General features: G+C 39.5%; 1 protein-coding gene across 1 annotated transcript; it reads left to right on the top strand.

Annotated features, from left to right (window-relative positions):
* Nucleotides 1-6682: 6682 nt before the first annotated feature.
* LOC138046395 (uncharacterized) lies at nt 6683-23736 on the top strand. The gene is given in 28 exon segments (XM_068893036.1): nt 6683-6746; nt 7280-7519; nt 8331-8472; nt 8568-8908; nt 9486-9627; nt 9821-9961; nt 10217-10407; nt 10853-10994; nt 11366-11718; nt 12658-12799; nt 13041-13181; nt 13770-13960; nt 14054-14195; nt 14615-14964; nt 15164-15305; nt 15932-16260; nt 16643-16784; nt 17097-17440; nt 17706-17847; nt 18098-18429; nt 18907-19048; nt 19393-19787; nt 20202-20343; nt 20600-20937; nt 21552-21696; nt 21983-22326; nt 22645-22786; nt 23375-23736. Coding segments are annotated over 28 exon segments (6153 nt in total). The 5' UTR covers nt 6683-6692.
* Nucleotides 23737-27323: the final 3587 nt, after the last annotated feature.

Below are 27323 nucleotides of genomic sequence, written 5' to 3'. Positions count from 1 at the left end.
ATTTTAATTGTAAAGGTGGGTTAATACTTCCGTTTTTATTTATATTCATGGTATTGAAAAGAATGATTTATTTACAGTATGCAAAAAATCTTTTTTCAGCAATTGGGAGTGACCCACTGAGAATTAAGACAATTGTTTCAATATTATTAATTTTTTGAGATCTCAGCCGTAGCATCAAACCGTAGCACCGGTTTGATGCTCTCCTCATTGAACTCATTACTAGAACTCACTGGGGAGCTAGGTCGTTTTATCTAGGTTCTGGATGGACAATAGGGAGATCAAGCACGCGCGTTTTTGAGATGTGGACGGCAACCGGAAAAGAACATTTCGCGAGTCAGGACAGTGTTGTCTCCCAGATTTTCATACTAATCATTTCTAACGGAGAAAAGATACTTAGCAGTGTAAATGTGGTTGTGTGGAGACAGTTGAAAGGGAAAGCAGGTTACTTCAGGTCTCAAAAACGCGCGTGCTAAAGCTCCCCAATGTGTCCCGCGGGTCCGCGGTTCTACAAAGTCCACGATGACAATCCGCTGGTTTTCCAGTGGCGGATCTAGAGGAGGGGCCCGATTTGCATGTTAATATACATTCCTTGAAGGCTTGAGTCAATGCAGTCATGCCAGGAGACCCAGAAGAATAAAGAAATTTGCGGTTGACTAACTACGGTCTGTCACCTCGGTAAGGGTCAGTTTGTTATCAAAGGTGGAAGCCGTGGCCAATTTGTTGATAAAGCACCGCCTTCGCACGCTGTTTTGTTGTAATATCCACCGCCTGACGTTGCTCGCAGGACTGCTATTGCGTTGATTGTGGGTTGAGATGAAAGTTCAATCTTTGTCAATTTATTCTGATGTGAAATTGTGACCGTGGGAATATTTTATCCAGGAATATTTGACTCACGTAGGTGGCATCTGAGAATTTAGTCTCCAGCCTTGGGATTTTATTATAACCGAAATTGCGTCGGATCTGGAAAATAACCACACAGGAAGGATACTATCCACGATGGCAATAAGGTTAGGCTTTTTAATTGAGATTTTTTTTCACATAATTATCTTCTTAAGCTTTTTATAGGGGTTCTCATACAAATCCTTATATTTTTTGTAGGCCATGCTCACACTGAGCTTGGGGCGCCTGTGGACTGTGTAAGAGCTTTAGGTGAATTAGTATGGCCGTGTACGCGCGGCGAGCCACAGAAAGCGCAGGAAAACCAGTATGTGGTCAGCGGTTAACTTTAAAAAAACCAGCTGACACAGGTAAGTTCTAGGCTTGTGCCCGCGTTATGGTCACGTGATACTGGTCAGCGGATACCTGGATACAGATCGGACACAGCTAATAAGCAAAATAATTTAACTACAGACAACAGCAAATTTACAAACCTGGTGAACCGGGGTACGCTCCGGATCCAAAAGGAAAGATACAACATTTGACAGTAATTTTATTCTTTTCTTGGTTGCACAAAAAGTGCAGATGGACAAATCGGTAACAGTCGCAAGACAGGTGATAACTGGAGTTGGGATCCAAATGGATTTCTCTTCATTAGGAACAAAGATCGAAGAACAAACATTTTTGCCTGAATTCTGAACAGTGACAGAGAGAGTGTTAATATACGGAGGCACAAAAACTTCAGCGACGCAATCAAGACAAAGAAAATAAAAATCGTGTCGTGACGGCAAAAGGTGCGGGAATTTGACGCAATGGAAGGTTGAAACGAAAATCAATGATGTTAATAAAATGGGACGCACCAAAGCGTTTCCAAAACTGAATTGATCTACAAAGCCTCTCTTTAACTTTCACAGCAACAACGGTGAATAAAAATTAATCCATAACCTAATGAAAAAATGGATCAATTTCTGACGAACTTTTATCAGGATATACCTTTGTCCAAACTTCCCTTGGCTTTAACAAAATCTGTGCGTTCCAACGCAACAGCAGAGTCTTCTACCACTTCCAAATTGGTTTGCAGGCATTAAATTGGTCTTCTTTGCTCCCCGCTTTGCTCGTCTTTTTAAAGAATGGCGGTTCATTTCTCTTGAGCCTCTCAATTCCTGTCACTTTCTCGGGGGCGAGCGGTTCAAGCGATTCAGTTGCCCCTGAGAAAAAGACAGGAGCTGAAGTAAAAGCGATAGCACTATTCTGAGAGAGAAAATTCTAAGTTGCTTTGGGAAACGAACGCCTTGACTGCGGCATCATCCACAAGACGAACAAAACAGGACTTGTGCTCGTGGTGAAGGCTGACCGTAGAATGCCTCACTCGCTAAACGATCGCCAAATACAATGTGCGATCACGTGACACTCAAAGCGCCTGCCGCTCTCAACCAGGCCTCTGCTACGTGCCAGCAAAATATCAATTTATGCTAATCAGGATAATCACAAATTACATTTTTCACAGGTATGCGACAGTAAAAATTTGGCGCTTCTCCCCACGCGCGAGACTTGCGTTTAGCTTTCGGCGCCCAGCGCTTGCCTTTCGGAATAGCCAGTAGAACGCGTGTTCTAATCGCTATTCCGACCATATGACAATCAATACAACTATATAACAACCAAAAAAGCATGCAAGCGAAAGGATAAGTAGTTCATGTAAGGTAAAATGGAACGTCGACATGAGCATTGCAACGAGTAATTAAACAACACGGTTTTTACTCGTTACAAGGCTCCGTTCTTACTCGGCTAGTGTGGCGGCAGAAACTTGGGCTTTAACTGGTCAGACGAGGCCGGACGTAAATGTCCTTGTGCTTATTATAGAGCATGAGTTTAGCAAAAATGTTAAAGATTCCTGTGAGTAATTATTATATCTTATGGTATTCGGTATCGTATCGTATGGCAACTTATTACTCATGTACCGTGTGCCATATGTAGTTAACCTGTTTTTGAATAAAGCGAATTCCTCATTTGACCTTACGACCCAGCGATTGTTTTGATGTTCACTGGACGAACAATGGCGACAACATTACTTTCGAGTCCCACTGCAAAATAATCCTACTGGAAATGAATTCTATTCATATTCATATAATTTTTTTGCTTCGGCGTGCGTCTCACTCTATTGCTAGTGAAACGATTTTACTGTTTAACATGAAGTTGGTGCTCTTTCAAGTCCACGCCTCCATAGAAAATTATGTAACATTTTGTACAAGAAAACATTATAATAGATATTTCCTATTTATTCCCTTGATGACCTATGTTTTTGAAGGAGCACATTCTATGTTATTAGTCTCAATTATTTAGAGGAAAAGGTCTGCGCGCGAGAGCCTTTTTAAGATTTTTGGTGCAAAAGTAGGGCAAACGATAATTGAAGGGGATAACCAGTGCAGATGCGATGCTAACAGTTTTTTTTAAATTGTGCATTAATTAAAGTAACCAGTTTTCTTGGTTTTGTGTAAAATTTAAAAAGGATCTTTGATGTAATTGATGCCGTTCTGCTTAATATGTACGCCTAATTAAATCGAGTTTACAACCTCTAATTACATTGGATCCCTTTTGGACGCAGCTGAGCCTATTGTTTTTAGGGTTAGGGTCCATCATTGATTGTTTTTTTGTTTTGGCCCATTGTTTTCTGAGCCAATTCCGAGAGCCGTTCTAATAGCTGCGTACTGACCCAAAAAATCGGTCGCTCCTTTGGGAGAGGAAAATTCTGTTGTTTCAAGAGAAAAAAAAAAATGAAATGAATTTCAATGAGGTCAGAGGCAATATATTGATGGGCCATCAAGTTCACCGATTAGTTGCACTGTCTGGTCCGACAGTTCAAGATGGCTGCAGCACTGAAAATTATCCTCCTGTTTTTAGGAGTCGGTGAGTAAGGAATTCTCTTCGCTTTTAAGTTGATAAATTCTATTTAAGTCGGCTATCTATAACATCATTAAGTTTTTCGTTGTTTCACCTCTTTCAACTGCGAAAGAGGACACCGCCCCTGTTGTACAAGCGAAGCAGGTACGAATGTTATGTGTACCTTCGCGAAGAGCGACCTGAAATCTTGGCTTATGGTGTGCATCTTTATATTTGCGCAACTCATCACGAAGGTGATAAAGGGAAGACACAAGGAAACGTTGCAAGAGCTGCGAGCGATTTTGGGTGGATATGGGATCACATTGGACATAGAGGAAGATTAATTGTCTGCATCAGTCAATTACCAACTCTAACGTAATCTAAAATCTCCTTTGGGCTTAATTTAGGTATAATCTGGGCGTAATAAACCGATTGAACAAGCTTCACAGGCATCCTTGCCTCTCACTTTATACACACCGTTTAACATTCCCAATTAGCTACATTTCGACTTCCCTGGATTGCTTTGCTCAAAAAGCGTTCATTAGTCTTTGCTCGTCGTATTGTAGATACAACTATTGCATCTAGGCAATATATAAAAGAAGTGGACCATAAAGCAAGTTCAATGCCCCTCTTATTGACAGACTAAAATGTAATGTGGCGTAATACATTTGTCGACTTACCAGTACTGTGGAGAGCTTTCGTAATTAATTCACTTTTAAACGATAAAAACCTTCGTGGAATATCACATGATCAAAATGTTTTGATCTTTGCTGAGTCTTTCTTATTAGTGAAACAAACAATACATTTTTAGCAAATTTAATTTGTTTTTATCCTTTTGTGACTTACGAAGATGGCATTCAAATAAAACGACAGCTTAAGGTCGAGTTTTAACTGCATATTCTAAGATGGCTTGATCCGTAAGATCAATGAGGGAAATGTTGAGATTTCCTTGATTCAAACTCGTTATATCATTTTAAACTGGATTGTCAAATCTATTGCTATCGTAGAAAAGTGGTAATTTTGGCTGAAAAGAAGTTACCTTTTGTGCATTTCATTTTTTAAAACAACATCTGCAACTGATATACAATACTAATTAGTTATGTACTCGCGATCGTCATTTATGCTGGAGAGCGATACCTTTTTATTATTTTACTATCCATCTTTTACCTCAGTTCGTCTAGCAAACTAGGTTATTTATTCATTGTTATTCATAGTTAAGGAAACACGGTCGTCTTCTCCACTTTGAAAAAAAAGCAAAGAAATAACAACTGTTATTGTAAAAACTAATCTACAGTTCATAATTCCATGTATGATACTATATCGACGCGTAATAATTTTCTTCCAAACAAAGCGCCACAGTCTCGGTCCATCGGAGGTGAATCGATTGAAAACGAATTGTACCTGGTTGCATGGCTTTTTCATTGCGGTATACTGATTATGGATGACCGCATTGTTGAATCCATCATAATTATCCATAATAACAGATTTGTGTTGGGATTTGAGGCCTTCTTGAATGGTCCAATGTGATTCAAAAAGCGGCTGCTAGTTCCCTGCTCATCAGACATGCACGGGAGCGAAAATAACTAATGATGGCTTATCTGCTTGTTCAGGCTCTACTTGAAAGTAACGCGAACTGTGCAGGTTATACGGTCTTTGCAGAAGTTCTTCTATGATATCCAGATCTCATAAAAACGCAACCCGAGGTCGGCAAAGAAGAGTTTTCAAAACATCTGACTTGAATTCCTCCAGAATTAGTATTTTTTAATGGTTGATGAAAAATGTGAGATTAACTAACATGTCCCGAGCCACGCCCACGTATTGTCAAGACAATGTTTCCCCTAGATCAATTCATACATGCAACATTTTCTCATGTCGCTGCTTTATTTAGATATCATATCTAATTATTTTCTTATGCTTTGTCCCTTTCGGTAGGATTCGTCGCTGGAGGTATGTGAAAATTATGACGTAAATATTTGAAAACTGCCTAGCACAAAAAACATCCTATAAGGAATGTTCTGAGAAATGTCTGTGTGAATCTGATTTGTGCATTCATATATGAGGTCTAATAACAAATGTACTGATCTTATGAAGTGCGTAGTCAGTGACATCGTATGTTTAACTTGTTAAAATGAACGGTTTGTGATTTTAATTAACAAAGTCACTCAAAATCAAAAATTATAGCGGTGAGCCAAATAAACCGTAGCACAAAAGGTAGAGAGATTACGTAATACTATGAAGTGATTCTTACAATTGAAGGACTTTTTATTTTATTGAACTATGATCCAAATCTACTGTCAATGAATGGGCTCATACGGCAACATGGACAATTGGATTCGTTTCAAAAATAAAAAGGCTTTTCCCACCAAATGCAATCATTCCAACTTTTTGAAGACTCAAAACCTGAAATTTCGTATGGCCTTAAAAACGCAGAATGAAAAGAGCCCAATGGCAGTGGAATTGCTTAACTGTGCAAGAATTATCACGAATGAAATGACACAAAGAATTTATTTCCCCACCTTTGGTCAGCTGGAGATTTAGCAAGGACGACGGCAACGGGTACGAGAAATTCATCTTAAAATAAAACTTTACGTTGTTCCAAGTTTTTGCAACTGTTCTAAGCCTTTTGATATGGATAGCGCGTATCAGCTAGTCAAACTCAAACTTAATTTGAAAAGTACTGTTACTTGGAGAGAATGAGCCAAAGTGTGTGACACACACAAGCTTAAGTACACATTGCAGGGGCACCATTTTTGTTCACCAAAGAGGTCGAAGAGGTCGTTGTTCACGCTTCCAGATGACTTGAAACATCAAAGTTCCATCTAACGGTTTTTTTGATAATTTTGTGACAGTGTTCATCGAAAGTTATCGTTTCCATATATGATACTTTGACATTCTCTAATATCGATTTGTTTACAATCATTTTAGACTGCGACACACCCATGGGGATCGAAAATGGACAAATTCCAGACTCCGGTCTAACAGCAGCCAGCACGGTTAGTGTGGTTGACATTTAACTTGCCTTTAAAAAGGCATAGAAAGTTTATCTGTTATGCCCAATGATGCGCCCCTTCACTATACGCAACACCGCAGTGTCTATTTTCCACCTTTCGTGGTTCAATCCTTACACTTCACCCACAGCTTCAAAGGAACTCTCCACTTTTAATTGCAAGTTAAAACCCGAGAAAATGTTTCGTTGAAAAAATTGACCGGAATGCTATTTTTTTTTTAAATGCTTATTTCTTGGGCGCGGCCATCTTGAATAATTCTGACTTGTTAGGGTTTCTGTATTGTTTGTTCAAATAGGTTTTGCATGACTATATAATTTCGGAAACGTACGCTTCTTTTACAAATTTTTTAAAGCAACTTTACCTAGAGAGGTTACTACCTGTGATTGTTGGAGAGGATCTTTCCTTAAACTTACGGGAAAAACAAGCGCTTCCGTTCTTTCAAGTAGAGTAAAAACCCTGAAATCCCTCTTTAGTTGAAGACACAAAACTGAAATCAATGATATAACTTATTTCTTTAGTATAGCGCTGGGTATGAGGCGAGCAAAGGTAGACTAAACCACCATAGTACGTATATTGCCCGGACTAACGACAGAGGACAATGGGTTCAGGTGGATCTTGGTAAAGTGGCCAAAGTGACTAAAATTGGAACTCAAGGCAGGTATAACTATGGACAGTGGATCACCAAGTACACCGTCTCTTTTAGCATCAACGGAGGATTCTTTCACTTTCAGTTGCATAAACCCTACACCTTCCCTCGAGTGAGTATCATCCCATCGCCCAGAATTCTATGACAGATCAGGGACTTTAAAAATCTCTTAATGAGATCTGCCGAAAGCAGCAGCTACCATAACTGACGTTCGGCGATTTCTTCTGCCATACAAAAGTTAGCATATGGATTTTATACAAGAGACCTTAAAGAAGGAATTGAGACATTTTTTGCCTTTAAACTAGCTGTGGAACCACTTGAAATTTTTTATTTGAACATGGCCTATTTTCCGGTATTTTTAGTATGGGGGAAATTTTCATAGCTATATTTCCGTGAAAAAAAAGTTAGCATTTGGCTTTGTTTCCTTGAAACGTAATTTTCAAAAAAGGTTCCCTTGCAGTTTTCAGGGGAAAAGAATGATCCGAAGTACTTAAAAAATTAAAGTTTGCACCTATCCTCCTGACCCTTCAGCCTTCTGGCTGCCTGGTCACTTCCATAACAAAGGAATCGGTCTGTGAATCTCCAATACTGCTCATTCACTATTGGCTGGTTCGTGGTCACGTGGAAGCTAAAATGTGCAAATTCAATTAAATAACGGGCTCAACAAATTATTAACAGACAGCAAGGAATAAATAAAAAGACTTATGGGCTTCATGAAATCAAAGTGCGTCATGATAGTGCTAAGGTTCTTTACGACCTGATTTTACCATTTGCTTCGTCCCGCATTCATGTCGATAGTTGATTTCCATCTCAGAACAATTGTATTACTACCATCTCGAATAATCCATACTGCATCGTCGTCTATTTTGTTTTCTTCTAAAACACAACTTTGTTCAGTCTCCCGTTTGTTTTGACATTTGCAGGAATATACAGCCAACCGAGATTACGTCAATGTGGTAATCACCTCTCTGGATAAACCAATCATAGGCCGTTATATTCGCATTCACCCGCTTGAGTGGCACGGACATATTTCATTCCGATTTGAGTTGTATGGATGCTATTCAGGTGAACTAAAACATTCCTTGAGATGTTTTCTATGTGATTCAATTTAAATCATTCCGTCAATATTGGTATTTATTGAATGAATTTTTTGCTTCAAGGTTTCCCTACACCTGAGCCTCCAGCTTGCATGGCAGGTTTGGGATTAGAATCTGGAAAAGTTCCAGATTCAGCAATAACGGCATCGTCGATAGCCAACGCAAATTACAAAGCCAGCAATGGTCGATTACAAGCTCAACCAGGAAATGGAGGTTACGGCTGGATCCCTTCATCACAGAACAACCAGGAATGGTTCCAGGTGGACTTTGGAAGTTGGACCAAAGTAGCAAGGATAGCTATTCAAGGACGACAAAATGCTGCCCAGTGGCTCACAAAGTTCAAACTTACCTACAGTTACGACGGTCTTTTTTTTAAGGAATACATCGAGGATGGGAGAGCGAAGGTACTCCAAGTACAAACACCAGTTGAGAAAACTAAAATCATCGGTTAAGAGCTACTTAAAGCACAGTTTAATATCTTACCTACAACGACTTTTAATCACTTTGATTTTAACTGCAAGAACCGAAATAATTAAGGCCATTGCATATAACAGGTTGGCATAAACATGTCTTGCTTTGGATCCAGACTACATAGTGGAAAAAAACGTTCCTTCTTTCAGTATCCAAATTACTTCAATATATTGGCTTTCGCAGATTAAAGTATTTCTGTAGAAAATGGAGATGATCTTGTACAAGATACACAACATATATATAACCAACGCCTTTAACAAGAAACTGGTTAATTATCAAACGTCTGGCTCTTTAAAACACAGCTAAGTACTACTAGCCTGGTCGATAAAAAGAAAAACAATGGAGTGCTAGACGAACTAGTTTTTTTTTTTTTTTAGGGTGAGTGACGACATTAACCCTTAAGTCTAAAACGGCCCCCTCATTTTACAGTGGGCAAGAGATAGAGGATGAAAAAATGTGTGAATGAAATTTATTAAGTATATGATTTCATCCCGGCTCTTTTCACTTCAGGAACTCAGTGGAAGCCCAGACCAATTTACAGTCGTCAGTCATCTTCTAAAGAATCCAATTATCACCAGATTCATCCGAATTATTCCACTTGCCTGGCATGGAGCGATTGCTATAAGAGCCGACTTCTACGGTTGTAAGTCCGGTGAGTAAAACCGATTAAAGTTAAACTACAATCGACAGGGTCTTTTATTCATTCAATCTCTACCCCCTTCTGCACCTATTTCCTGGCCATCTCAGGGGTGGATACTCCAGTGTCCCATATGCAACTGTCATGATCTCCCATCTCTCATTGACCCATTTTCTTGAAAATCCTGCAATCTTCAATTTGTCGACAGGTTTTCAAATTCCAAAGATAGTTTGTGCCTCGCCTCTGGGAATGGAAAGCGGCAAAATTCCAGACTCGGCTCTTGTGGCATCTTCTCGGTACAGTCAATATTGGGGACCAGAACGGGCAAGGCTATATCTGCAAAATGAAGGTAACGACGTCAGTACTTGAGTTGATTCACTCCAATTCAAACAAAGACTTGCGCACGTACTTCTTCTTGTACCCTAAAAGAACCTGAACCACTGTTACTCTTGTATAGTTTTCTCGCTATATTGGAATGTACTGGTAGGGACCTCCTAATCAGCTTCATCAACCCGAGTTGAAATAAAGTTACCTACCTACCACCTTCAATATGTGGGGCGTCATTCACCACGACATCACAAAACATACACTTATGTAATTTTAGGAAGCTATGGAGGAGGCTGGATTTCCCAATTTCAGGATGACAAACAGTTCCTTCAGATCGACTTGGGCGTTGTAACAAAGGTTACTAGGATCGGTCTTCAAGGTAGAGCTGATGCCGGCTGGTGGACAAAGAGTTTTACATTGTCCTACAGTAATGACGGAACAAATTTCACTCCATACGATAGCGGAAAGGTACGGGACAAGAAACATCACTCAAGAAACATCCTTTTTTTTGAACAAACATCACCCTTTAACCAACATTTAAAGTTGGGCTTGTTAACACCTTAGAAAAAAGACTCGTCAACCTGTCATTTCTTTTTCCGTTTAAGATCCAAGTTTACAGGACTCACCTTGCGGATCCATCGAAGTGTCAATCATTGGTTTTCCGCGCTCCCATTTTCTAACTGGCTATCCTACAATAGCTTCATCAAGAGAGACTTCATTCTTTTCCGCTCAACTTGCTTTCTGGACCCTTATATTCAAGCTTTGAGTTTAAACATGTGCCCATGAGAGGTCTACAGCTACTTCTGAATTACTCGTAAAACGCCCGTCATCAACTTGTGAACAATAATCTCCTTTATCAAGTAAAGCTATGATCCTCGCCGTTATAAACTCAATTTTTGCAATTGCTTTTTAGGTTTTTCAAGGAAATACAGATAACAAGACACCTGCAGGACACATCCTGGAAACACCAATTTTTGCTCGATTTGTAAAAATCAACATCAAGATGTTTCGTGGTTATCCAGCACTAAGAGTAGAGCTTTATGGATGCACGCGTGGTAAGTTCATTTTGTTTCTTTAAAATGTGAATCTGCAGTCGACAAGAGTCAACAGCTGGTTCGCTGCGTCGGCGAAGCAAGTGGAGCACGCAATCGCACGGTCGTCCGTGGTTCAAGCCCGGTTCAAGTCTGCATTTTTAAGGCTCACTTGCAACTGCTGAAGTTGCTTACCTAACTGTGATATTCATCCTTACTTTGCTTTCACTTCAATTGCGATAGCCACTCCAGATTTACGACATTAATTAACATATTCAGTTTTTGTTGAAACTGCTTAATCCTGCTCGACGAAGTAAGCTATAAATCAGTAAAAACTATCCAACTTTTAATTGGAGCTGCTGCAGCACTAACTCCAGCCACACTCTATCCCAAAGGTTTCCTTAAGCCAACAACGCCACAATGCATGGATGCTCTTGGAATGCAATTTGGAAACATACCCGATTCAGCAATCACAGCTTCAAGCTCTGCAAACGCAAACAGTTTCGCACCATACGTGGGGAGGCTGCACTTTCTCTCCGCTGGCAGTGGTAAGCAAGGAAGTTGGGCTGCGAGATCCAATGATGCCAACCAGTGGTTTCAGGTCGATTTTGGAAGTTGGACCAAACTTTCGGCAGTAGCCACCCAGGGAAGACAAGACTCTGATCAATGGGTGAAAAGCTATAGCTTATCATACAGCTATGATGGGGTCTTCTACACCACGGTTGACAACGAGAATGCGCAAAAGAAAGTAAGACATTGTAATGATAGAATTTATGCCATAAATTAATGACCATCCATCAACATATTACGGCCATACGAAAAATTTTCAAACTTTCATTAAATCCACATGCAAATAGACGCTCGTTCTCAAAAGACGTAAATAAAGTGCTTTATTATCGAACTGTGTTAGTTATTGTACAAAAACCGCACGAAACGACTACAATTATTCCATGGTATTGTACTGTTAGTTATTTGTAATCTTGCTTATTGTACAATAGAGAACCGGTTTGACTAGTTAAGTTGCTGGCGTTGCCCCGCACGCACAAATTTGTAACACGTTCTCGCGAGTTGTTTACAATTCATTTACTAAAAAATTTAGTGCAAAAAAAGTTGGATAGTAAATAACTTATTAGATGTTTTGGCGTTTAGTATCGCTAAGTATTTCTACTTTTTTTTTGTATTTTGAATCGCCCTGGTGGGCTCGTCAAAGCAACAGTACACACCAAAACTTAAAAAAGATATACATATTACTTTATTCATTAAAAAATCTTATTAAAAATCTTGCAATAAAAGTCTTTTCTTGAAAAGAAAAAAAGCTTAATTAATAGCCAAAAAGCAGTACAGTCTTCTCGCCCAGGCAAAACTTATCCTAATAACAAGAGAAATAGAGGATATTACGAAGTTTAACGAGTAGCGCGTACTATAATCTTTTCCGCTGCGTAACACTTCTTTGTCATCTAAATAACGATAGCGGCATATATCTGCACTCGCACTCAAAGAACCTCACATTTTACCACCGAGATTCTTGATTCTAAAACTTTGAATAGTCCTATATAGGATAGTAACTAAAGAAGACCCCAGAAAATAGAACGTGCGATGTTTAATATATTGACGATTACGAACTAAAAACTGCACATTCGTAATACTATATTTTTTAAACGCTTGCTTAAACTTATTTTTCCCTCAGATATTTACAGCCAACTCTGACCGATACACCGTGGTTAGAAATGTACTGAACAAACCAATAATAACGAGATTCATGAGAATTCATCCAGAGACCTGGCACGGCCATATTTCTATGAGAACGGAGTTTTACGGTTGCAGGAAAGGTACATATACAACTAAATACGCACTTACCTCTCCCCCAGCCATACATTGGAAAGGAAATCTGTTCAAATAATAACTCTACGACTTTGTATCACAAGAGCTAGGGAGTAAAACGCACATATGTGTTCAACATATAAAAACTATTCTCCGTAGACAAGTTCAATTCGTTTCCCAAAATTCAAATATCGCTGTATCCATTCCAATCTTAATAACTAATAAAAGTATCCCATTTTAACTTACCAGGATTCGAAACACCAAAAATAGAGTGCGCGACACCTCTGGGAATGGAAAATGAGAACATACCAAACTCTGCTATCGTAGCATCGTCCAGGTACAACCAATACAGAGGACCAGAACGAGCAAGACTTAACGTGCAGCAAGAAGGTACCTTAGTACTATATAGTTTTAAATCAATGCAGCCACGATTGGCAGAAAATTTTTTATTAGAACTCGTTTTCTTCCTGCTATAGACCACTCTCTTAAATGGCCACCACCTTAACATTCTTTCGTCTTTTTGTTAATTAAACCTACCACCATCATTTTGAAACAAATATTCTTTTGAAATTTGCTAGTCGTAGCGAGGCTAGAAATGCTCATTAGCATTAAAACAGAATGACTTATTTGGCCCCCATTATGAAGGGGATTTGGCGTAGTGGTGAGAGCACTCGATTCCCGGTCCTGATCCCATAAAGTGAGTTGAGATTATGTTGGTGGGCCTCTCTGCTTAGAGAGTTTTTTTTCCGGTTTTCCTCCCTCAGCAAAAACCAGCATACACAGCTGATTCCAGTTGGCTGTAAGCTGTGCTCCAAAATCATATACATACACCATACAGAGGCGCCAGAGTATGCTTTTGGTTCGACCTTGTTGAGCTGCTTCGTTGCTGTACTTTCCGACTTAGACTACGGAGACATTTATATATATTTAACAGCAACCTCATATTAAATAATGAAATAAAATTTCACTTTCATTTAGGTAACTATTATGGAGGATGGTGCTCCCAATACGCGGATACTAAACAGTTCCTTCAGATTGACTTAGGACAAGTTACCAAGGTTACAAGAATCGCTCATCAAGGCAGATCTGATGCAGGCTGGTGGACAAAGACCTACACTTTGTCTTTCAGTAATGATGGAGCAGTGTTCAGTTCGTATAAGAATGGCGAGGTGTGCTACTTTTAATTTGAGATTTGTTTATTCTCAAGCTTAGGGCTGTTTTTGGAACTTATTCGTTTGCCATTCACATTGTTACTCCTTTAGATTCTAAAAGGCAACGCAGATCACACGACAGCTGTTGGTCATATCCTGGACCCACCCATCGTTGCTCAATTTGTTAAAATCAACGTTAAAACATTCAAGGGATACCCCGTTTTAAGAGTGGAACTTTATGGATGCACTGATGGTATGGAAAGTTTCAAGCCTTAAAAATTCTATTCAATTTACACCACCTGAAGCCATTTATTACAGCTATTTTGACTCGCTTCAATTAAATTGCTATGTGAGACCTCACAATTTACAGTCTATAAAAACAACTGGGTGTAAGAATTAAATATAATTTATTAGTCTTTAACTTGTGGACGTACTCACAGCTTCATACGGATTGTTCGATCTCCGCCATACTTAAATACTTCATTGTATGGTAGTAACATACAAGTGAATGAACCTAGAAAAAGAAGCAGTGCTATCAGTTGCTACTGTCCCTTCGGAACCAGAACGATTTTTTACACCCACGACAGGAGATTGTTATAGGTTTTGCTTTTGCTATTAACTAACGGCAAGAATGTCCTTAATATTAACCGTATTTTTCTTGGAAAATCAAAGGTTTCTCCACACCAGCTCCTATGCAGTGCATGATTCCCCTTGGAATGCAATCGCAAGGCATACCAGATTCAGCTATCACTGCTTCAAGCTCTTATAACCTAAACAGCTTTGCTCCCTACCTCGGCAGACTCCATCTTCTCTCTAGTAGTGGTAAATACGGAAGTTGGGCAGCGGCATCCAATAATATAAACCAATGGTTCCAAGTAGATTTTGGAAGCTGGACAAAAGTACGAGCCATTAGCACTCAAGGAAGACAAGATGCTGCCCAGTGGGTAAAAAGTTTCACTGTCACTTACAGTTACGATGGCGTCTTCCACCAGACTGTCCACGACGATAACGGTTTGCAAAAGGTGGGGCAAAAAACTCTTAATCCAATATGACACAACAGATTTCGTTTTGAAACTATCAACATTGTAATCTTTTAATCATCAGTTCCACAATTTGGTCATTAGCGCATTAAAAATAATAGTTCAATCATAACTGCATTGGAAAGACCCAACACAAACATCTTTCTTATCTCACGCCAATATCCTTATTTTGTTTATCTAGATATTCAAAGCCAACTCTGACCAGTACACTGTGGTAAAGAATGCACTGGAGGAACCAATTATAACACGTTTCATTAGGATTCATCCCGAGACTTGGAATGGACATATCTCAATGCGAACGGAATTTTAAGGCTGCAAGAAAGGTATTCTATAGAACTCCTTGCTTCTCCTTTGGAAACATGACAATCGTGATAAGCTGCTGCTTATAGCACAATAGAAGAGCTCAAGAGCTCATGCTTTCAATTGAGCCGCGGTTGGTAACTAGATCCAAGTTGTGCTCTCTTTTTGGAATTCAAATCCATCCATCTCCACGTACAAATGATTGAAAACACTAAACAGAAGAAGCTTATCTTAGTCCGTTAGTACACACAGTCGGCAGAGCAAGAGAGCCAAGCTCCACCCTTTATGGCGCCATACTTTCCCTTCAAACAGTCATAAAAAATAACCACCGATAGAGAAAAGGATTAAAATAACCACCATCTGCTTCTATTGATACTAATATCAGAGATAAGGGACCTTCCCGTATTAAACATGCTATAACACAAATGTGGGGTCGAAAAAGTAATTACGCACAACTTGGGGAGCATAGTGCAACAATTAAAAAGCGAAAACTCTTTGATATATTTGTTGACACTTCATTGATTTCAGCATAATCGGAACCTGATCAGTGGCTTCCTTACTGATGGTTAGGTTGTCTCATTCAACGACAATCTTTCCTACAGAAAATTTAAAGATATTTTTATTGTTTAATAATGCCCTCGTTTTATAGGATTTAGTCCACCAAACATCATATGTGTCGATCCCCTTGGAATGGAAAATAAACAAATTCCTGACTCAGCCTTGAAATCATCGTCCGATTACAATCAGTACTTTGGAGCACAAAGAAGCAGATTAAACGAGCAAAGAGAAGGAAGCTATTATGGAGGTTGGGCGTCTAAGCATGCTGACGTTGGACAGTGGCTACAGATCGACCTGGGAAAGACAACTGAAATCACCAGAATAGCAACACAAGGAAGATCAGATGCAAACTGGTGGGTTACAAAATATAAACTGAGCTACAGCAGGGGAGGAAGATTTGAGTTTTACAACAATGGAGAGGTGAGAACCATTCAAATACTTCTCTTGGTTACGAAGTAGTATTCGGCAGTTCTTAACACTTTGCAACAAAGTGGAGTGAACTTTTCCAATCTTGCGCAAAACGTTTAAAGACATTATAACCACTTTCGCAGAATAAGTAGCATACTCAACTCCTTCAAAACGGATTACCCTCAGCCCCTTCACAACAATCTCACACACTGCACATGTTCGGATATTTTCATCCGCCAACAGTTGAAATGGAAAAGAAAATATCGAAAAACGTTTATAAACACGGAAATTATCAGTATCGACAGAACCCAAGATTTCTTCCACTGCTCAAACCCAAGCCGTAAGATTTGATTTGACTACACCATTTTTTTTTTTGTTTGTTTCATTCCAACAGGAAATCAGAGGAAATATGAACAAGGATACTGCAGAAGGTCGCATTCTAGAGCAGCCAATTGTAGCTCGATACTTACGAATTCACCCCACTACTTGGTATGGACATATCTGCATGAGAGTGGAGCTGTTTGGCTGTAGAGAGGGTGCGTTTTCAAACTTCTTTCTACAACTAGTTATATCTAACTTAAATCCTTGTATAACTTGTTTACGTCCGTTGATCATTATAAAATTAAGTGATAATTTTGCATTAAAGCATCGTGGATAAATCCATCAAATACGTTCGTCATATCCAATGACGAAAACGTTTTCCGGCACTTTTTCACTCCTGGGTTTTTTTGGACATACTGGTTAAGAGGTAGGTAAGATTTTTCCAGTAGCTGCAGTCATGCATTTACCGTTAGCTTCATTTTTGCTTAAAATTTAAAACTGATATCATGAGCTGCGTGTTTCAAAAGGTTTTGATGCTAAAGACACCAAGAAATGCAACAGAATCCTCGGAATGCAAACCGACCAGATCCCAGACTCTGCAGTAACTGCATCCACCTCGTACAATTCATATATGGTCCCTGGAAATGGAAGGCTGCATTTTCAGGCAAAAAGTAACGCGTACGGGTCCTGGGCTGTGTCCAAGAACGACAAGTTTCAGTGGTTTCTTGTTGACTTTGGCACTTTCACCAAGGTTACTGGATTATCGACCCAGGGAAGGCAAGATGGTGATTGGTGGGTCATAACATACAGTCTTTCTTTTAGCTACGATGGAGTATTCTTCGAAGACTACAAAGAAAATCATACTAAAAAGGTACCCTCACGTTTAAAGTAGCACTGTCAACTCGGTTGGAGTCTGGCACCTCTCTATATACTAATATCAAACGAGGTATCTTCATGAAATTTGTGTTTTATTTGTTTCAGTTATGACAGTTCTAATGGTTTAGTTATAAAAATGCAGCATATTGAAGCAATACTAAATATAACCCTCCAACATTGCTGAATTCGTGGATGCTTCTTTCGTTCGTTTGTGAACGAACGTGTTGCCACAATTCCAACAAGCATGTTTCATTTTCCAGATTTTTGTTGGCAACTCTGACCGTTACACTGTCGTTAGTCATCACTTCAAAAACCCCATTGTAACAAGGTACATAAGGATCAACCCAATTACTTGGCAAGGCTACATAGCTCTGAGGGCTGAATTCTATGGCTGTAGGGAAGGTAAGTAAAATAGGCCGGACCTTTTTGTGAGTAGATCTTCTTCCACAATTACTTTATACCATAGAGCATGGACCAAACCATGTAAGATACACGATTTAAAACACGAGTGTTATTCATGGATCTAAGAGCATTACTCGAAATCTATTCCCTCAGTCTCTATTAGAGAGAAGATGCAAAGAATACACAAAGTATTCGCAATCTTTTTTTCATTCGGAATATGAAGGATTTAGACTATCAATTTATTATCTAGGATTTGAAACTCCAAAGGTTTCCTGCGCCTCGCCTCTCGGATTACAAACACATCAGATTCGAAATAAAGATATCGTGGCCTCCTCTCAGTATAATCAATTTTACGGCCCAGAAAGAGCAAGACTACGCGTAGTTACTGAAGGAAATTACATCGGCGGATGGTCTCCTAAATCATCAAACCAAGGGGAATGGATCCAGTTTGATTTGGGAAAAAATACAAAGGTCACAAGAATGGCAGTTCAAGGGAGGGACAACGCCGATTGGTGGACCACAAGCTACTCTTTGTCCTACAGAGTCGACGGAGAAAGTTTTGTTTCCTACGAAGATGGCCAGGTAAGCACAAATTCTCAAACGCCAGTTTGCGTCTATTTTGTAATCGACGCAGCATTTTGCTATAAGATCTTAGCTTTCAATGATTTGTTCACACAATCAACAATTGTAAAAAAAACCATGGGAATATCCATAGTGAATAGACCATTTTACAGTTGTGGCTAAGTTACCAAGCCTAGCAATGGAAGCGAGGCTGCCGGTGACCCTGTTTTGATACAAACCTTCATGCTTTTGTAATGTTAATATGGACTAATTAGCGTTACAACAACACAATTTACATGATAAAAGCAGTGAGGTCTGTATCAATGTAAGGTCACGGCAGCCTCGCAGCCATTCATAGGCTTGGTCGCTGAGCAAACAACTGTAAAATGGCCTATTGGAAGTTTTTATTCAGAGTAGCATAGTTTTCTAATTGAATACCACTTCGTGCTTTTTTATTCATTTATCCAACACAAAATATCATTTCTGCTCCAATTATAGGTATTTCCAGGTAACAGAGACAGAAATTCACCAGTTGGAAATATATTAAACCCGCCAATTGTGGCTCGATACATCAAGGTTCAACCAAGGACTTGGCAGGGATTCATTGCTGTGAGAGTGGAGCTTTATGGATGCCGTGAAGGTATATTTTTCCTTTTTGCATAAATAAGATACTTAGTATACTTAGCGCGAGAAAGATGTACCAAAAACAGAGCAGCAAACTTTATATATCAACAAAGTGACAGTAGCGAGATATTGTTCGATATGAGGAGAGTAGCAATACTTACTGCATATTATAGTTAAGACCCAAGAGTATTACGTACTGCAAAGAAATTAGTTTCCGCAATATAGATTTCAATTAATTGTACTTGCTTCATACTAGGGCCAAATAAAAAATCGCACCACCGTCAGGTTTGCAATAACGATCAATGACCTTAAAACTACTCCATACAAAACTTAGCTTAATTTGATACAGATATCTGCCAGATACACGATGCAATAATTTTAGCGACACTAAAACAATAGCTGTCTTAGGATTCTCAACACCAAAGCCACCCACCTGTTCATCTCCACTTGGAATGCAAAACAACCAGATACCAGACTCCGCTTTACGCGCTTCTACGTCGTACAATACAAATTCCATGGGACCTGGTAATGGTCGGCTACACTTTCAAGCAACATCGGGCAAGTATGGATCTTGGGCAGTGTCTACGAACAATGAATTCCAGTACTTTGAAGTAAACTTTGGTGACTGGACCCAAGTTACGAAGGTCGCCGCACAAGGTAGGCAAGATGGGGCATGGTGGACGAAGAGCTATTCGCTTGCTTACAGCTATGACGGAGTATTCTTTGAGGACTATAAGGAAGAAAACGTCGTCAAGGTAACTAAAATTCTTTTTTTAATCCTCCAGTTACAACTAACAACAAAGATCAACTATAAGTGGGAAAATGGCTATACAGAGTCCTGTCTATCGTACTCTTAACTTTCTTCACAAATTGCTGTTACGATAAAATGCCTTAACCAATGACATACTGAACACCCTGACCCCTGGCGAGTAAGAATTATCTGCAGACTTTGACTGGAACTGAATCACAGTCACATTACCAGCAAAAAGTATTGGACTTTTTCAAGAATCCAACTTAAGCTTTGAAGTCTTAAAAGTGAAACCCCTTCGGTGACTCAGGTTTTCATGCAGCACTTGGTCGTGTCATCTTGGATACTTAATTTCTGGCAGCCTTTTTTAGTGGCAGTAATCAATCGTGTAGTGGCAATAATATTATGTATTCTCTGACAGGTATTCTCGGGAAATTTTGATCAGTATACGGTGGTTTATCACACTTTGAAATATCCCATCATTACCCGCTACCTTCGCATCAAACCCAAAACATGGAATGGTTATATTGCATTACGAGCCGAGCTTTATGGTTGCAGACAAGGTAAGTGAAGGTGCTTTCTACTTTATTGTATCCATATGTCGGCGACACATAAAAGTTACAATTAATATGAAAGTCTACGAACACTGACATATTTTCAGTCGCCACTTACCATAATTGTCATCAATGACAGAGATTTTCATATTACCCTTAAGTCTTTCATTTGATACGGCTCAACTTAAAATATGACACAAAGTTCACTCTACATAAATCGTAAACGTTTATGCAAGCGTATCAATACTTACAACTTTCTTGAAAGGTTTTACGCCTCCGGAAATCAAATGCAGAGATCCCTTAGGAATTGAAAGTGGCAAAATTCCAAGTACTGGTATTGCAGCCTCGACAATGTACAACCAATATTGGGGACCGGAGCGAGGCCGTCTACGAACAGTTAAAGAAGGAAGCTACGGAGGAGGCTGGGCTGCTCAGTATAACGATGCAAAGCAGTTCATACACTTTCACCTGGGCAACGTAACCAAGGTAACAGCTCTTGCAACTCAAGGAAGATCAGACGCTAATTGGATGGTTACCAGCTACACTTTAGCATTCAGTTTGGATGGTGGGAATTTTATTCCTTTCGGTGCTGCAGATGGACAGGCAAGGAAATACTAATATTAGTTCTATAAACCAATCTAGAAAAAATCAGCTAAGAAATTTAATATTTAGCTGAAAGTAATTATATCTTCACTTGAAACAAAGACTAGCCATAACAACAAAAATCGGGTGGAAAACAAGTCCACAAATACTTTTACCAAGGTCCCTATTACTTCGAACAATTAAGATAATAGTGCCTCCATAGAGCAGTTTACGAATGAGTGTCTTAAAACCAAAACCAAAGTAATTACTTTGGCCATTCAAAAAGTACGGACACAATCCAGTAAACCAATCAAAACTCTAAGTAATTACACGTAGCAAACGCAAAGCGCGGGAAAATGTGCACGCGCGAGCCACGATTGGTTTTGATTTCACTTCTGATTGATTGAAAAAGTGGCGCGAAAACTTTGAACTAATCACTGAGTGAACTAATGCAAAACCAAAGCAATTCGCTAATTACTTTCGACACTTAATTGAAAATCGCTCTATTCATCTACAGGTTTATTCGTCACATGTTCATTATTATTACTATAAAGGTCAGATTACTACAGAAATACTGTCTTTGTAATACTTTCTGTTGAGCTTTCCTTTTAACTTCATTCTTATTATGTTATTAGGTCTTCATTGGCAATACTCTGGACAGGAACGAACCCGTTGGTAACACAATCGATCCACCCATAATTTCGCGCTTTTTACAAATACGAGTAAAAACCTCAAAAGGTCACCCAGCTTTGCGTGCCGAGTTCTATGGCTGCACTAGAGGTAAGTCAATAATTAATTTCATCTAATTTCTGATGAAATGCATTGCATACTCTTTAATTTCACGATGTTTCTTACTCAGAAGTCCAAGTATTTATAATAAGCACGGATGATCCACCCCTAACTTTGCTTTCACACGTTGCTCTGTGTTGAATGCTATAAAGGCACTTTTCCATTTCCTCCTGAATTTTCCACGTCTGTTTCAAGTGACGTAACAAGTCGCATTGTCATTAGTTTTCAAAATACAATTATTAATTTTAACCTTCATCGCATTATTAAATTTACATAGGCTTCCCTGCCCCAAAGTCTCCAGTATGTGTAGAGGCGCTAGGAATGCAAAATGGGAAGATTCCAGACTCTGCAATCACGGCTTCAACAGAATACTCCACAGCATATAAATCCATTAATGGAAGATTACACTTTCTGTATCGATCAGGAAGAGTCGGGTCCTGGTCAGCAAAAACAAACGACGTTTTCCAGTACTTGCAGGTAGACTTTGGCGATTTCACAAAAGTCTCCCGCGTAGCCATTCAAGGAAGAACAGATGCAGATCAATGGGTCAAAAGCTTTAGCCTATCGTATGGCTACGACTCGATATTTTTTAGAGTTTACAAAGAAGATAGACGAAAAAAGGTAAGTAACTTTCCATAAAAAACAAACATTTCAAAAATAAATTTTTAAAAGGAAAAAGGAAAATGAAAAAGGCGGCTTTCTCTTTCTCCAAATGTCAATCGTTACCCATTTCATAAAACAATCATGCCAGATATTATTCTATAAAAGAAAAGATGTTCAAACTATTGTTCCCACTAATAGTCCCGCTTTTAGGTTGACCAATAAATTCATACTGATTCGATAACAAACTTGCTCAAAAATATTTGCTCATCGTTTCTGTTTTAATGTAGTTTTTGAGTGTCGTGTTAAAGAACCCTTCGTATTCTTACGCCGTTTCAGGTATTTCCAGGAAATAATGACCGATATACAGCTGTAATGCAGGCTTTGGAAAATCCGATCATCACCCGCTTCATTCGTATCCATCCGGAGTCCTGGCAAGCCCACATTTCCATGAGGGCAGAATTCTATGGCTGCAGAAAAGGTAGGTGAACAAGCTCATAGATTACCACTTAAAAATTCGAGTATCAACGAGTTTTCACAGTGCGACTTCACGAGATTTCAGAAGTTTGACGATGAGCCTGTCAGTCATCTTGCTTGTACAACGTATGTTAAGACAATGAACTCCATCCATCACGTATATATAATTACAATTCAAGACAATGAACATATTCCTTACCTAAGGAATGGTCATTGGACCCCAAGCAGAGTGAGGAAGAAACTAAAGCTAACAACATTGAGAGCAACGTTAACAAACAAATCTTTGAATGTAGACGAACACAAAGACTGACCGACCCAGGATAACTTTATGTTAAATATTTCAGTTAGTTTCAATCTTTGCAACATGTAAAGTTACTCACGATTTATTGTTAAATGCTCGCGCCTCCAGTGAAGCACATTAACATGGCGGAAGTTAAGTGCGTTTGTTTCTGTGGAACGAGATTACCGAGCAAAAATACCTATGAATTAGTCGGCACCGTCCTTAAATGAAGGAAACTAATTGCCTTAAGTGACGGTGGAGGAATGTCCAAACTGCTTCAATTTAACAGGCTATCCTTCTTTCTTGCACTAGGGTTCGAACCGCCAAAACTCGAATGCCAATCAGAACTTGGAATGACAACTGGTCAAATTCCCAGCAGTGCTATCACAGCTACCTCCCTCTACAATCAATATTATGGTCCAGAACGAGCCAGACTTCAAACTAGCAAAACGGGAAGTTATGCCGGAGCATGGATTCCTAAAGCTAATGATATTGGACAGTGGATTCAAGTCGATCTTGGCAAAATCACCAAAATAACACGGATTGCCACCCAAGGACGTCAAGATGCAGCTCAATGGGTCAAAACGTATTCTATAAGTTACAGTGTTGAAGGAGGCCCATTCCTAACCTACAATAACGACTCGGTGCGTAATACCGTAAACCCTGGTAAATAACATAGGTAATCTGAGAAACACAAGGACATTTGTTTGAAGTCGCAATTTGCCTTTGTAAGTTGGACGGACCTAAAATTCAAAGTGTCAACAGTACAATATCACGACATGCATGCAAGTCCCAAGCTAATTTATAGGCTGGTCGGATATATTGCAAACAGAAGAAAAGTTATTTACATGAAGAGAAAACCGAAAACTCGAAAAAAATCTACATCATTATAACCGAGTCCACAAATAACGTTGATGAAAGGAGACTGTTCTCATGAATGCACCTAACAATTGGAACAAAAAAAAAGCTGCAACGTCACAACTTCTCTTTCGCTTTTACCTGATTTTATAACCACAATGATGGCGAATAGATTTGTCACGTTCATCATTTTTCAATTTACGTATACCTGCTAAAACAAATACCTTGTTTTTCTCTTCAGCAACACGCTAAAAACAGCGGTGCCTTCTGATTGTTTAATTTTCGCGCAATCAACTGAACTTGCAACGTTGTTAAGCAAAACTTCATCATTGCACTTGATAAAGTAACTGCTTTTATATCTTAGCTACTAATTAATGTTTCCCTTTTTTTCGAAAAAAACTGCAAACTACCTTGACCCAACTTTTATCCTCTCAGATTCTTAGGGGCAACAAAGATCAAAATACCGTCGTTGGACATATCCTCAATCCACCCATCGTAGCACGCTACATAAGGATTCACCCCAAGGAGTACCAATCCTATATGGCCTTGCGCTTTGAACTCTTTGGCTGCACTGAAGGTTTGATAGCTGTAGAATCCAATCCCATACACTGAATTGCTCGCTCTAGTTATTTGCTGACCTAAGTATTGTAACCATAGCCAACTTTCAATATACAATTGTCTTCGGTATTATCTGTCGTAAAAATAATGAACAATGAACAATAAAAGGACGCAATAATAACAGTTTTACAGGTCCTGTCTATTTAAAAGAAGTTTTCAGGAAGTTGAAGAAACTTGGTTCACTTTCGGCGCAGGAAAGTGCACAAACATGCACAAATCTCAGTAAGCACCTACACTTTTCATCCTGTATAGGCTTTCTCGTTCCCGAAATACCCTCCTGCCAGATTCAGCTTGGAATGCAGAACGAAAATCTGCCCAATTCAGCAATAAGTGCCTCTTCGCAGCTAAATTCATACTATGGACCCGAAAATGCTAGACTACATTTCCATCCACAAAGCGGTCGCAACGGAGCCTGGATTCCAAACAAACAAGACCACGCTCAATGGCTACAAGTGGACTTTGGAGTCGAGACGGTAATAACACGAGTTGAAACCCAGGGTCGTCAAGATGCTGCTCAGTGGGTAAAAGAATATACACTCCGGTATAGCACCGACGGCAATTACTTCCGACAATATCAAGTCAATGGATACACCAAGGTAAGTCACTTATTATACCTTCAAAGGAAGATAACCCCTTTGTGCTGGAATGGCAGGAGAGCTACCTCATCCCGTGCGTTTAAAATTATTGAGCAAAGAAGCGAGTGCCTTCTCCAAACAATCCATTCAAACTGAACTAAGAAGCGTTATGTGTCATAACGGTCAGATTGAAACTAAGATAAGATAGAACAAATTCTCTCAAAGCACTCTTCATGATAATGCAAATATAGCGGATTAGATTCGAAACAATTCAAGACGCGGTTTAAAGCCCGGAACACACCTATCTCAAGCAATGACCACATGGTTTGATTCTGAATGATTGTAAGAAAAGAGGCCTTGTGATTCTTTTGTCTATTGAGAGAACAAATCAAAGTAGTTTGACCACGACATAACCAATGATTTCCCCACCACATCAAGCCATTTTCTAACCTTATTTGTGCAGACCTTCGTTGCCAACAATGACAGATACATGGTTGTCGCTCATGACCTAAAGCCACCAATCAGAGCTCGGTATGTCAGAATCGTCCCGGAGGAATGGAATAGCTACATTGCATTGAGAGCAGAGTTTTATGGATGCAAAACCAGTGAGTAATTTATCTTTTAACAATGCTGGCACAATGTGAGTAAAATAAAATTGAATTTCCCCAGTAGTTGTTAGAGTGAAGGGATATGTTGCTGCTTGTAATCCAAAATGCCTTTTTCATATTTGTCGGAAAAATTCGATATCCTGGCCGGAAACGTTTTAGCCGACAACACCCGCAGTCTAAAGGTTCCTAAAGGAAACGTAAGGTATTTATCCTTAAGAATATAAGATTACTCAGGTACTAATGTGTGCTACATTAAACGAGCCTAGTTTATTCTTGGCCGGAAACACTACTTTCACTGAGAGATGACCCAGCTGAAAGTGAACTCTGCGATCTTCCATAAAATCACAGCACTTTTCTGCTTCTATCTAACCGGTCAAATACAGAAAGCTGTATCTTTACTGTCCCTGTTGTATGCCATCCAGAAGCATCTTTACTAGAGCTTATCGGTTGTCCATGCATTGCAGATGACGGTGGCTATTCCACCTGGAGTTCATGGAGCCTTTGTTCTGCTTCTTGTGGAGGAGGACGACATTCTCGAAGCCGCTCCTGCACCAATCCTCCTCCCAGCCCTGGCGGCAAAGATTGCTCCCAGTTGGGACCTGACACCGACACTGGCAAATGCAATATCAACGGCTGTCCAGGTATAAACCCAATTGCCCATTATATCATAAACCCTACATATGAATTGTACCGCTGCTTTGGCTGCTGGTAGTTAAGGTAAAATAGTTACCCCGCTTTCTTAACCGTCTAAAATAGTCTGTCGTAACAATCCTCTTTACTTTACAGTCGATGGTGGCTATTCCGATTGGCAACCTTACCACACATGCTCTAAATCTTGCGGAGTAGGAGCGCAAACATGGCGAAGGACATGCACCAATCCACCGCCGGCAAACGGTGGAGAAAACTGCAGCTCTCTTGGATTGAGCATGAAAACTACAGAGTGTAACACACACAACTGTCCAAGTAAGAATGATATTGTCTTTTTGAATTATTCCACAGTATCTGAAATGCACACCGATCCAAAGAATATATTTACACATGTCGCACGTACATCGTCCTGGCTTTTTAAACCGCGATTTTTGAATTGGACTTGCTCAACGAAACATTTTAAAACTGAGGCAACAACACGCCCATTTGAGAGACATCCCAACTATTCGCAAAAGGAAGACCAAGGCAGCCTCTTCATAATTTTTTCTTGGCCATTCACATTGCAACCCATGGCTACGCACGTACACGTATTGCAGTGTTGAGTGTTGCATTTAACCTTTTACATGTCTTTTATTCATATCCTCTATTTATTGTTTAGTCAATGGAGGTTACACCGATTGGACAGAGTGGTCGGACTGCTCTACTTCCTGTGGAGGGGGTGAACGTTTGCGAACAAGAAAGTGTACTGAACCTGAGCCAAAATATGGCGGAAACAATTGTGCTAGCCTCGGACCAGGGCAACAAACAGAGAAATGTAATACAAATGCATGTCCAGGTACGTTTGCGTTTGAACGAAAGCTGATGTGCGTTCAATAACCAAGACTCGGGAAGAAAGCTATAATTATAAGGAAATTATGAATGTCACTGCATTAATTATGCCATATTACATTTCCT

Source organism: Montipora capricornis, chromosome 4 (genome assembly GCF_036669925.1).
Source record: "Montipora capricornis isolate CH-2021 chromosome 4, ASM3666992v2, whole genome shotgun sequence".
In the NCBI taxonomy this organism is placed as follows: domain Eukaryota; kingdom Metazoa; phylum Cnidaria; class Anthozoa; order Scleractinia; family Acroporidae; genus Montipora; species Montipora capricornis.
The sequence above is the reverse complement of the archived record's forward strand: the minus strand, read 5'-3'. Positions and strand labels throughout refer to the sequence as shown.